The sequence below is a fragment of the Anas platyrhynchos genome, chromosome 15 (genome assembly GCF_047663525.1).
Source record: "Anas platyrhynchos isolate ZD024472 breed Pekin duck chromosome 15, IASCAAS_PekinDuck_T2T, whole genome shotgun sequence".
Taxonomy (NCBI): domain Eukaryota; kingdom Metazoa; phylum Chordata; class Aves; order Anseriformes; family Anatidae; genus Anas; species Anas platyrhynchos.
Genome location: NC_092601.1, coordinates 18,804,934 through 18,817,791, shown reverse-complemented (window position 1 = coordinate 18,817,791; position 12,858 = coordinate 18,804,934). Strand labels below are relative to the sequence as shown.

At 59.3% G+C, this 12,858-nt stretch overlaps 1 protein-coding gene across 1 annotated transcript in view; it reads right to left on the bottom strand.

Moving 5' to 3' along the window:
• The window catches only part of RAB26 (RAB26, member RAS oncogene family), a 28,974-nt gene extending 16,503 nt beyond the window's left edge, over positions 1-12,471 (bottom strand). Inside the window, exons 1-2 of the mRNA XM_027468833.3 lie at positions 12,175-12,471; positions 9,879-9,989 (exon numbers count right to left, since the gene is read on the bottom strand). Coding sequence (XP_027324634.1) covers positions 9,879-9,989; positions 12,175-12,381 — 318 coding nt within the window. The 5' untranslated portion in view covers positions 12,382-12,471. The remainder of the gene's footprint in view (positions 1-9,878; positions 9,990-12,174) is intronic.
• Between the last annotated feature and the right edge of the window lie 387 nt (positions 12,472-12,858).

Genomic DNA, 12,858 nt, shown 5'->3' with positions numbered 1-12,858 from the left:
CAGGAGCAGAGCAGCCACCCGAGCTGCTCCGGGTTGGCTTCAGGCCACGTGTGCCTTGGCACATGGAGGAGAAAGAGAAGCCCACTCATCTGGAACTTGTGATGCGTGATCTCCCGGGAACGCTTCTCTTCAATCGGCTTTCAGAAGCCATTGACTCACACGAGCCCGAACAAACCCACACCAGAGCCAGAGGCTTGAGATGCCTTCAAAACTGCAAAGCTGCTCCCCCGGCACCTCTCCACCTGCAGACCTTCAATGAATGCCTGGCTCAGCCCCGGGCACACGGCACAGCACGGCACAGCACGGCACAGCAGACTCACCCGCGTCCCCGCCAGCTCAGCAGAGCTGCCAGCCTTCCCCTGAGGCTGGCACCGCTCGGGGCTGCGTGGGCTGGGCAGCAGCACTGCCAAAACCCGCGCTCTGCTCTAAAAAGAGATGCTGTGAGTAGCAGCAATCCCTCGGCACTTCCGCCGCGGCGCAGAGCGCAGAGTGAGCGGGGCCGCGTGCGCACCGGGGAGCCCGTGTGAGCTTCTCCAACGTCGGGGCAGGAGGTGAGCACCTGGCACTGCAGGGCAGGGCAGGATGATGCTGGGCTCCCACAGCCACGACCCAGGAGCAGCAGGCGGATGGATGGATGGATGGATGGATGGATGGATGGATGGATGGATGGATGGATGGATGGGTGCCCTGCCGGAGAGCACCCCAGCACTGCCGACGTACCAGCAGCAGCTCGTTCCCACCAACATCTGAGGTTCTCAGCCCCTGGCACGATGGCCAGGAAGCAAGCCCTGGCAGCTCAGACCCAACGCTCAGCGTTGCCATTTGTGTGGCTGAGCAAGGTCTTTGCCAGCAGGGTCTGTGTGCCCCAACATGGGCCTGGGTACCCCTCGCAGCCTGCCCTGCCTGGGTGTGAGGGGAAAAAGAAGCATGACTAAGCCTTAATTTAAGGTTCAGAGCACAGCCGATGCCAACAGCTCTCCGTGGCAGGAGGGGAACTGGGAGCCGAGCTCGGCTGATCCCAATGGCCTGTCAGTATTGGGGTGAGCAGCAGTGGGATGGGTGGCACTGGGTGCAGTGCGGGCAGAGCCCCCCAGGAGGAGAATCGCCCGGCAGGTACGGACTGAAAAGCAAGCAGCGATCGCTAACAACAAGGCTCGTGCCACAAAATGGTGCGCGTTACACAAGCTCCTCACTTGGAGCAGCCATCAGAGAGCCCGCTGGCGAGAGGGGAGGGCGGCAGAGCGGTTTCCATAGAGACACCCGCGTAAGCAAAGCTGGAAAAGCAAAAGCCTCCATTTCCCAAATGTGTCACTTGGGCATAGGAACATCGTGGCTTGACAGGAAGGAGGAAAACATCCTGAGAGGCGCTCAGGCACCCGGCTTTAACCGGGGCTCGCGAGGGTCAGGCTGCGAGTGAACGGCTTCTCAGCATCCAACCCATGCAGGACCGGGTGCAGAAACACAGCTGGGCTCGGATTCCGCCCATTTCACAGCTTTTCATTTAACAGCTTTGACTAAATTAAAAAAAAAAAAAAGCAAAATGAAACACAACCCTGCCAGATGTTCACATCAGGACCAGTTGCATCCTAACAGACGCTGCCAGCCTTGTGACCACTAGAAAAAAGGAAAAAGGGCTTTGCTGCTGCTGAGCCTTGTGTGGGCAGTGTTTCCCTCTGCCTTGCCCGGACCCACCACCTCTCCAACACTGACATCCCACCAGGGGGGAGCCCCCAGAGCTCCCCATTGTGTTTCTCCTTGTCTTTGGACCACCACGAACCAGGGTGATGTGCACCACCCCCTAAAGCTGAAGGAGCAGGAGCTCCTGACACGTATTAGTTAACGACTGGGGAAAAACATTTTTTCCTATGCAGGCATAAATATGAAATATTTGCTGTTGCTTCTGAGAGGCTCTGCAATCCTTCAAGGTAATGATTTGGTGCTTAGCCAGGATTAAAAATACTTTATGCCCCTGTTAGACAAACAAAGCCACATGAATTACACTGCTGCTCTGGAGATCACTTACAGGGCAAGCACCAGAGCTCCATCTCTCTTGGATGGAGCCGACGGCAGCGCACGGGGCAGCACCACGGCTCTGCAACACCCACCCTGTGCCAAACCTGTGCTCCCAGGGCAGGCAGGGATGTCCCCATGGTGCCACCAGAGCGGTCCCGGGCAGCAAACCCCACCGGCCCCATTCCCATCCTCCTCCTCAGGGCTCTCCGCCAACGACCGCCCCGAGCCCCCTGCGTCCCTTGCTCCCCCAGGACGCCGCCAACACAATATTTAGCTTCCTCGTGGCGAAGGCGCTGCAGGTAAACAAGCGCTTGATCTTTAAATTCCCCATTACCATAGAAACCAGCGGCCCCCCCACCGCCAGCCAAGGACGAGTGGACAATTGCTCAGCCACGCAACGCGCCGCCAGCTCCTTCCCTCCACTGACATGGCTCCGACGCTCTTGGAGTTTTATTATTTATTTTATTTTTAGCCAAAGGGAGACGATCGCTCGCGGGCACAGCCTGTTCCGAGCTGCGGAGGATAACAAACACCAGGCACGGGCTGAGCAGAGCCCTTCTGACCATGGTAGGGCCATGCCTAACTTCACAGCTCGTCCCTGATTCCCAGGTGAGAGGACACCAGGAACCCTTGCCTTGGTGCTGGGCAGGACCCAACACTCAACCACCCATGTGCATTTTCCAAACCCAGTCCCTCCTTGGGGCAGGGGCTGAGTTCTGGAGTCAAGCTGCTCTGGGCACAGCCTCAGCACCCAGCACAGCCCCCCGGGGGTGGCAGCAATGCCCCAGCACCCTGCCCGGTGCCCACTGCAGCCAAAACAAAACCCCTGCCCCCCCCAAGCACAGACCCAGCACCAGTGGCTGCAACCCCGAGGGGAGAGGCTCCGCTGCGCCCCGCTCTCCCCGAGGCGTATTTATTTAGAAACGTGCTGAAGCCTCCTGGGGGCAAATAATTAATCAGCGGTACCGAGTGAGTCAGCAGCTCAGGGGAGAGGCAGCGGGGGCTCACACGTGCAGGTTTCAGGGCTGCAGCCCACGTTATCCTTGCAGTGCTCGGTGCGGGGCGGGGGCTGAGCACAGACCCCCCTGCCTGGGGCAGCACCAGCACCCAGGTCCCTGCTCCCAGCAGCTCAGCACCCACTGTGCCCACAGCCTGGACACCGTGCCCTGAGTGGGGACCTGCAGGGCTGAGCGAGGCGAGCACTGTGGGGCAGGGATGTCCCCAAGCCCCTGTAATGGGGCCAGTGCTATGGGACAGACACCCCGAGCCCTGCCTCCCGCGGGCCTGGCTGCCCTCCTGCTGCTTTCAAAGAAAACCCCAGTTCTGCACAGCTGAGCTCAGTATTTTATCACCTATGAAAGATGAAAGCGAACTTAAGCCAAAATTATTCCATTAAATATTCAAACCGTTTAGACTCGCCCTGGCCCCACTGACACGCGTTAGTGGCCGTGCCACGCTCCATCACAGCTCCCAGCCCCGCGAGCACACCCAGCACAGAGCCCGGCTCTGTGCCCAGCACCATCGATGCTCCAGCCCTGCTCAGAGCCCCTCACCCCCCAAACACGGGGGCCAATTTCGCAGCACTGCTGTCGGCTGAGACGGATGCAAGATTTCACAGCTGGATCAGGCACCCAGCCTGTTCTGGGCTGCAGGAGAGCCCCTCGTGTGCTGAGATCAGGGCAGGCACCCTCACAGCACCGCACAAACTGTTTGAGAGTCATCTTAAACAGGCTCTGGGTCTCCAGGCCACTCCAGATGCTCATTTAAAGAGCGACTCGAGCACTTTTCTGCTTTGAAGACATTCATCTTCCTTCTTTTTGCCTTCCCCAAGACAGGAATTGAGTCTGGTGTCCACTGGGATTGCTGACAGCACGCGGGTATCTGCGCTTCACCAGTGTGCTGCGGGATCAGAGCGCGCCGAGGAGGTTTATTATTTTTCAAATGCAAGAGCCAAAGAAACATGAATAAAATACTAGCAGATGTGAGAAGAGGGTGCAGCCCGCCACGGGCTCTGCTCTCAGCATCTCTTGGCAACTGAGCCCCTGCATGCAAATGACAGGCTTCGCCGTTCATGTGATCAGGAGCAGCCTGCACGGCTGTGTCCCTCTGCAAGGGAGGAGAGCAGCAGCTGAAAGCAAAGCAGGGCTCGGCTGCACGGAAAAAAGGCTTTCTGCTCCCCAGAGAGCCTGCCCAGGGAGCGGGGAGCAGGAGCCAGCAGCAGCTGTCGTCCTAGGAAGCAGACACGAAGTAAATCGATAAAATAAAGGTGGGCTCCCATGAACAGACCAAGCCCTGCAGGCCCCAGCTCACCTGGATTTGGGCAGCACCCGGTCCCTACGGCCCCGGCATCACATCTGCCCCCCCAAAACCCAGCAGACAGGGTGGGAAGCACCGCAGGAGAGCTGCTCTGGGCAAACACAGCTCGGCTTTCCTTACAGCAACAAATGTAAAAGTAGAAAATCAGCTACTGGCTCCTATTAAAATTCATGCAGTGATAAGAAATGCGGAACCAGCCAATTTCAGACGAAGAGCTGCAGGAGAAGCGCGCCCAGCACAGACCTGGGGTCCCTCCCCAGCACTGCACCGCCACCAGGAGGGCACCAAGCACCTGGCCCAGGTGACACCGAGGTGCTCTTCCCAGGGCAAGGCCACCCTGCAGGGACACCCAGGGGCTGAGGATGTCCCCTCTACCCTTGCACTCCTGCCCACGGCCCCCTTGGACCAACGGAGCCCACCCCTCATCCCCTACACGGGGCCACCCTGCGTGGCAAAGCCTACACGTGGAAGAGACCCAATGCCCAGCACCCTGCTCCTCTGACATTCAGGACTGGTTTTGCATTGAAAGACATGCTGGAATTAATTTATTTCCATTCCTTTCTTCTGGCCTGAGCGGATCCCCTCCCACCTTTTCCAGACTGATCCATCTGGAAATGAGCCCTGCGACGCTCGGTGCCAACCGCGGAGATAGAAGCCAGCCCTCGGCTCGCAGGCAGCTCTGGGTCACACCAGCCCCTCGACAGGAGGCACGAGGACAAGAACCACTCCCAGCACCACCGAGCATCATCCCCAGGAGCCGGGCACCTTCCCCTGTGCAGGGTCCCAACCAGCTCGGGGCTGCTCACCCGTCAGCCTGCTCCCTCCCTCCGCATTCACACGGAGACCGAGGGCCAGGCTGGCCACACCGAGACTGGGGCCAGCTTTGTTTTGCCCACCCAGCCTCCCCAAAACACGGCTCTCTGCCTCTCCTGCCACGCCGAGCTCCCTGCTTCCAGCCAGGCAGCCAGCATCTGCTGTTTGCCGACGGCAGGTGCACACACACACGCCGCGAGAAACAAACAGCGATGCAACCAAGCTCTTCTGCAAAAACCCAAATTGTGCACCGCTGGTTCCGCCTCCAGAGCGGCGCAGGGCTGGATATAATCAAGAGTCCTTACAGCTCAGGGTCACCAGTGACAGCTTGTGTTATTTACCGTGCCCAGCAACTGTTCCAGCGGGCAGATTAACGGCGGCACGGCCAAGGCTGGAGCAAAGAGCGCTCCCTGCGCGGGCGCACCCACGTACGGGGGACACTGTGGGTCTCCCACGGGGCAGCAACACGCAGAAATATCTCCTGTGCCAGCGGGTGCCTGCTGCTGAAAGCCAGAGCCCAGTCTTCAGAGGAATACTCTCTGTGCGCTGCTGCCTGCTCAGAAAGCCCCAGGTTGTGCTGAAGCACGAGGCTGATGGACACAGAAACCACCTCCCCAGCTAACGCAAAGAAACTCATTAGCACGTCTTTCCACAGAAAAAGCTCAACTTTAATTTTTCCCTTCGTATTCTTCTCCCTTCAGGCCCAATTAGTGCAAAACCCTTCACTCCCCTGGCTCAGCACAGCTCGGGACCAAGCAGGGGCAGTGAGTGCCGGGGCAGAGCGCAGCCCGGGGGCAGGGGGCAGGGTGTGCTGCCCCCACACTGCTTTCTCTGGCAAAACCCTCCAACCGAGCTGCTACCAGACAGAAGTATTTGTTGTGCAGCTTCAATTTCTGCCAAGGTTTCTGCCGCATTCCCAAAATTACAGCAAAACGTAGCTCCTCCAGCACTACCAGGAAAATTGGGATTCACTCCTCTGACTTACAGAGCGGCTCGCTTCCAGGAGCCCTTTTTCTCCCTGAAATTCCTAAAACACAAAGTAAGAAAAGGGCAGGCTCTGGGCGAGAGGAGCCACAGAGCTGGCACCTGGGGGCTTTGGGGCCCCTGTGGGTTTTCAGGGCGCAGTGAAGTCCTGGGTGGTTTCAGCTGGGGACAGCTGCGGGGGGGACCCTGGGGACCAGTGCTTGGCACAGCCCTGGCAGCACAGCCATGGCTCATGGGAGGGAATAATTGAGCATCCCATTGTCTAGCAAGGGCTGGAAACCCCGAAGCTGAAGCTGTTGGAGGCAGAGGTGTTTGTTTACCCTGGGTGCATTTCCCAGCCCACATGCTGAAGGGAGGAGCTGCAAGCAGGCGGTGGTGGGACGGGAACACCGGGGGGGTCACAGCTGCCCTGGGGAGCCAGAGCCCCTGCACGGACCTGCAGACACACTAAAACCCCATGGAGGAAACACCAGCTTGTGCAGGGTTTCCTTCTGCAGGGCAAAGAGGCTGGGGAGCCCCAAGCTCCAGCTGGGGTGGGAAGGGGGCAGAGAAGCTGGGATGGAAGAAATGACAACAAAAGGCAGAGATCTTGGCTCTGCCTCAGCTCCACCACGTGTGGCAGCAGTCGCAGCCTGGCTCTGACCCCAGCAGCTCCCACTGCTGCCCAAACCCTTTGCCACATCCTGGCACCACACAGCACCCGGCACAGCTCCGGCACTGCCCGGCCAAAGGAGAGGGCTGGCTGGCTCCCGACAGGCTGAAAATACTCCCAGAATAAAACTGATTTGAACAGGATGGGAAGCCAGAGGACTGGGAATCTCCAGAACTAGAAGCTAATAGGTACCATTTTGATGTATTTTTTCCCTAACACCAACATCTCTGTTTCCCTAGTATATTTGGAAAATGAAACGCTAATGTTTAGATCAACATCCTTTTTTTGTTTAAGAGACAATTATAAACAAACCACAAAATGTGAGAGGTTCTCTGTAACATAAAACAGTAGGAGGGGAAAAAAACCTAGGGGGCCATTAGGAATTGTAAAGCCCGATTAATTTTAAATGGATTTCTCCTCGCTCACATTTGCTCGGGCCGACACCATCCATCAGCCAGAGCTCGGTGCGCACCTAACGCCCGGACACCCTCGGCTGCCAGCAGCTGTCCTCGAGCCCGTCGGGTGCCCAGGAGATTGGGGTGTGACCAAGCAGACACCGGGCACCCCACAGGGACCAGCCAGCCTTGGAGAAGAGCAGGGACTGTCCCAGAACCGACAGCAGGAGCCGGGCAGCCGCATCCCCATGACATCCCTGGGCAGCTCCCCCAAGCTGGCTGCCCCAGCCGAGCAAGGTCGTGCGTGAGCAGGAGCCCAGCTGCTGCCTGCTGCGGCCTTGGGGAGCTCTCACTGCCTCCAGCACGGCTCCGTGACTGCCACGAGCCCTGAGGAACCGTGGCTGTGCCCTCAGGGGAGCTCAGCACCTCCCGACACCGTCTGGGACCAGCGGCCACAACCCCATGGCTCATTGGCACAAGTGGGCTCCATTGCTCCAACCAGAAAACCCAGCTCCTAATTCTGGGATTTCGGAGAAAAGGAGATGCGATGTGACAGCTTTGTGATTAGAAAGACAAAAATTAAAACCAAAATGTGCTCTTGCAGCAGAAGCCTCCGGTGTTATCACCCCAGAGCTTCATCTGCATTGTAATGCAAACCGCGAGGGGGGCACAATTACGCAGTGCTTGCAAACAGGATTATCTTGATAGGAACGGAGATATGTAATCAAAAAACTATTTCCATGTCTCCAAAAATGTGAGTATCTCACAAAGATGGTAATAATGAATTTTAGGCCATAAACACGATCTTCCTCGCTGTATAATCCGCCCGTTTCAAACCCATGTACGTCTAGCAGCTCTATTACAGAAGTAAATTAACCCTAATTTGATTGCTCCTCAGTAGCAGTCATTTCAGCACTCTAATCAATAAGTCACAAGATTTTAAGACTGCCCTTGGTATCAATCACTGCGATCAGTAATAAAATGCTTTTCCTTTTAAGAACACCTGAAATACGGTGTAATTACCTCTGGATAAAATTATGGACTCCAATTCACCAACTCTACTGAGCCACTGCAGCTCAGCCAGCCGTAACCCGCAGTGCTGCCCTGCACCCAGCACTGGTTTGCAGGGAAAGCATCATTTTATTTCTGAAAGGCTTTCCGAGCATCGCCTCATCGCTTTACCTTGTCACCATGCTCCCAAGTTATTGTTCGCACCGGCAAAATAGCGAGTTACAAGAGACACCAATCTCACAGAAATCCTCCAAGAAAGGGAGCTCTGAGATAGTGCCAAGCAGAGTCCGGAGGGAAAGATCTGGAGGCATGAGGAGGACAGTGGGTGCTGCCTGTGGGATGAGTTGGAAAGCCCCCACTCACACCTCCCAGCACTGCTACGGTGTGGAAATGGAGCCAAAGCCACGGCACAGCGGCACGGGCAGCCCCTGCTGCCACAGGAGCGAGCAGCCTGGGGACGTTTGTGGCACTGACCAAGAAGCCCTCAGGCATGGCTGCTCCCACACAACACCCCCCATCCCACACTGCCGCAGAGGAGCAGCAAGAAGCATCCCACAGGGCCACGGCACAGCCCCAGCACCCAGCCACTCTGCGTGGCTGCAGCCCGTTAATCTCCCTTCGGGCTGGCCAGGTTTACGTGCCTGTTCCCAGGTCCCTCATCACACGGAACTCCCCCACCAGAGAGCGCAGCCTGTCCCACACGGCAGAGACTCTCAGCACAGCTCCCTCCTCAGAGGAGGCTGCGGCTCCAGCCGGGTGCCTGGGGGCTGCAAGCTCGTGCTTTCGGGGGAAGCAAATGGTTGGGGAAACGGCAGCAAGGCACAGGGAGTATCAGGCACCAGGCATCAACCAGGGCACCCAAAGGAGGCACTAGAAAAATCTGCCTCGGTTATGGAACAGCCCAGCAGCACACCTGCTCCAAAACTTTCCTTCGCATTGATCTCCCTCCTCTGAGCCATCTCCCCTCCCTCTCACTGCGCACATCTTCCCCAGCCCAGCCAGCTCTGGGACGTTCCTGCATGGCAAAGGATGCTCTGTGCAAACAAGGCACTGCCTTCAGGGTCTGAGCCCTAACTCCCCCTTTCATGCAACCAGAAAAGAGATGAGCTGCCTCCCCTTCTGCCTCCCCTTCTGCCTCCCTGCCCCTCCAGCAGCTTCCCACTGGTCTTGCCAGTGCCACACGGCTCTGGTGTGTCACCCTTGGTGCTCCTGATGGCCACCTGGCACCAGCAGCGAGGTGCCCCCATCACCATCACCAAAACCACTCTCACAGAGCGCCAAGATCCTGCACTGCGCCTCGTGTCAGCACCCCAAAGGTTTGCTCTGGGGACATCGTTTTGTGTCAGCTTGGTTTTGGTTTATAACTGCTTTTAAAGCAATTAAACCGATTTGGGGAAATATTTTAGCTGGGCAGATGTTCAGGCCCAAACAGTTATTCTCACACAAATCGTCCCCAGGGCACGGCAGCGCCGAGCAGAGGACGCGCTCCCCGTCCTTGTGCAGAGCTGTAATTAAAACACCGCTGAGCTGCTGCAGTCATCAGATGGCTCCTGAGCCCGACGCAGCCCGAGGTGCCCTGCCTGCCGCTGACACGGGCCTCGGCACCAGGAGTTTTAAGCAGCTGGAGCAACGTTTTGGTGTCCCTCTGCAAGGACTGTCGCTAACCTGGCAGATCCCAGCTGCTGCTGACTTACCCTGAAGTCGATCCCAACGGTGGAAATGAAGCTGCCCGCCAGGAAGGCGCCGTCTTTGAAGCGCACCAGCAAGCAGGTTTTGCCGACCCCCGAGTCGCCCACCAGCATAACCTGCGAGGGAGGAAGGGAGGAGCGGGTTAGGCACCATTTCCAGCCCCTCCACAGCAATTTCCCATCTCCATCCCAAAAGCCACATCCCGGGGGCAAGCAGCAGATCCTCATTCCTGATGGGGAGCCCCAGCCAAAAGTCACAGCCCAGAACCCAGGGGGAGGGCAGGGAGCTGCAGCCAGTGCAGTGCTCCAGCAGCAAGCCCCTGCACAGCGGCATCACTTGTGTTCCCCGATCTGTGCACATCCCTTGTCCAGGACCAGCACAGCCCCAAGGCCACCCTCGATCCTCAGCAATGCCGAGGGAGCAGCTCCTGGTGCCACCTGTCCCCCCAGTGCCTGCCCTGCCACAGGAAACCAAGACAAGGCAGAAACCGTTCCCTAACACAGCCCCAATCCTGAGCCCTCTGCCCCCCGTGGGTGCCGACCCCATCCCTCGGGGCAGGCTGACAGCTTCTCACGGCAGAGAAACCCCGGGCTGCACAACCAAGCTGCATTCGCAGCTTCTGCACCTGCTCCCTTCGGCACGGCTTCGCGCGCCCGTGGCACGGTTCCATCTCCCTGAGCCCGACTGCCATTATCCTTTCAGAAGTCGTTAGCCCATGAATGAATTTAAATGGTTTTAACTCAGGCGCTGCCCTGGGTCAAACCAAGCCCACGCAGCAGCCAGCAGCAGCAGCAGCCTCTGCCACGGACTCCGCAGGTGTAGCCCATTTGGGGGCTCGGTTTTGGCTCCGTCCCCGCAGCGCACGGCCCCAAGGGCAGGGAGCCCTGCAGCAGGTGTCCTGTGGGATCCCCACACACAGCCCCGCTCTGAGCTCTGGTGCAAGGTCAGGGAAACCAAGACATGTATGTACGTGAGTCCAAGCAATGGTGGGGAAAAAGTCATTTTTTAGTCCAAAATAGTGGTGCTGATATTTAGTTAAACATTCCAGATACCTGCCTTGGAGCAGAGCCACCCCTAAAGTGCACTGCTCCCTGCTCAGCACCGTTCAAGCCCCACGCAGGGACCTGCAGCCAGGCTCCTGCCAAGGGCTTGGCCGTCAGGATCCAGCCCCGTGCCGTGTGGTGGGCTGCTGTTGTTTTTGGCAGAGCTCAGGAGAGGGATAAGGGAAAGTTTATTGGATTGGGCTTTCACCAAACACAACATGGGCTGTCAAGTGTTTGAGAAGCACCCAGACCAATACCAGAGGGTTTTTCTTTGGGTTCCTTTGAGACCCCAGCCAGGGCTGGTGAGAGGCAAGCTCGGGGCCAGCATGGATGCAGAAGGGCTCCATTTCAGAGACGCTGTTGAACTGTTACTGCAGCTGTACCAGAGACCACCTGCCTACCAAACCAGCCAAATCCACTTCTCAAACACCCATCACCGCCTACTCCACATCCCAAATCTTAACGCGCCGTGGCCATGCGGATGGCCCCAGGCAGCGAGCTCTCTGGCACAGCATGCCAAGGCTTGAACCGTGCCATAGCAAACACCGTCTTCCTCGCAGCTTAATCCCCCACGCTCGGTTATGAAGATCTGTGCTAGAAATGCAGTCAGATGGGTTGCACTGAATTACAGCCTCAGCCAAAATCGGTAAGAGAGCTCCAAGATGGGCTTGCATCAGGTCGTGTGATGGAGGGGGGGGGGTGCAGATACATTTGATCTGCGAGTTGCCAGAATCTCAAGCAGCAAGAAGAAGCCATCTGAGCCCTTAAAAGAAAGCATAAGCTGGAGACATTTCAACGGCAGCCAGCGCAGATTCGATGCGATTCAAGGAATACCGTCAGCCCGGCTTATAACCTGCTTTTTTTAACGTTGTTAGAGAGGAAGCAGAAGGGTACAGTCGCTAAGCCGAGCCAAAAGCCTTTTAGCACCACTTGCAAAAGTTCAGCAGCAGCCGCGGTGCGGAGGGATGTGCTCGCAGCTCGTCGTGCCGAATCCCGGGCGCCCCGGGCAGGGGGGGGGAGCGCCTCCGAGGCACCCTGCGGGGCCGAGAAAAAGGACGAGAAGGGGAAAGCGGCGGCCCCGGAGGAGCGGGGGCTCGGAGAGGGGCTCGGAGGGGGCGCCCCCCACCCTCTCCATCCCCGGGGAACTTCTCGGGCACGCACGGCGCTGCCCCGGCCGCTCCGCTCCGCACCCCCCGGTCTCTCCCCGAGCCCCCCCAGGCTGTCCCCGCCCGGCTGCTCCCCCCCAGGCCCCCCGCACCTTGAAGGCGAGGTCGTAGAACTCCCCGCTGCTGCTCAGCGAGGGCCGCCCGGGCGCAGCGCCGCCGTTGCGGGGCAGCTCGGGGGCGGGCGCGGGGCTCCGGGGGGGGGCGGCGGCGGCGCGGCCGGGCCCCTGGGCGGCGGGGGGCAGCGCGGCCGAGGGCGCGGCGCCGCCACCCTTGCTCCGAGCCGCTTTCTTCCGCGACATGCCGCGGCCGGGCGCTGAGGGCGCGGGGCTGTGCCACCGCCGCCGCTCAGCCGCCTCCCCGGCCCGGCACGGCTCGGCTCGGCACGGCCCGGCCCGGCACGGCCCCGCTGCCAATGGCAGCGCCGCGGGGGCGGCGGCGGGGGCCGGGCCCGCTCCGCTCCGCACCCGCTCGCTCCGCCCCGGCCGCGCTCCGCGGGGCGCCCGCGGCCGCGCTCCGGTGCGCGCAGAGCCGAGCCGAGCCGTGCCGAGCCGTGCCGAGCCCTGCTGTGCTGAGCCGAGCCGAGCCGTGCCAAGCTGTGCAGAGCCGTGTAAAGCCGTGCAAAACCGTGCCGAGCCCTGCTGTGCCGAGCCGAGCCGTGCCAAACCGTGCCGTGCCGTGCCGTGCCGTGCCGGGGAGCGGGGAGAGGAGACCGCAGCCCCCCGTGGGGACCGGCGCTGGGGCAGCGCAGCGAGCCCCGAGCTGTGCCCGGTGTCCCC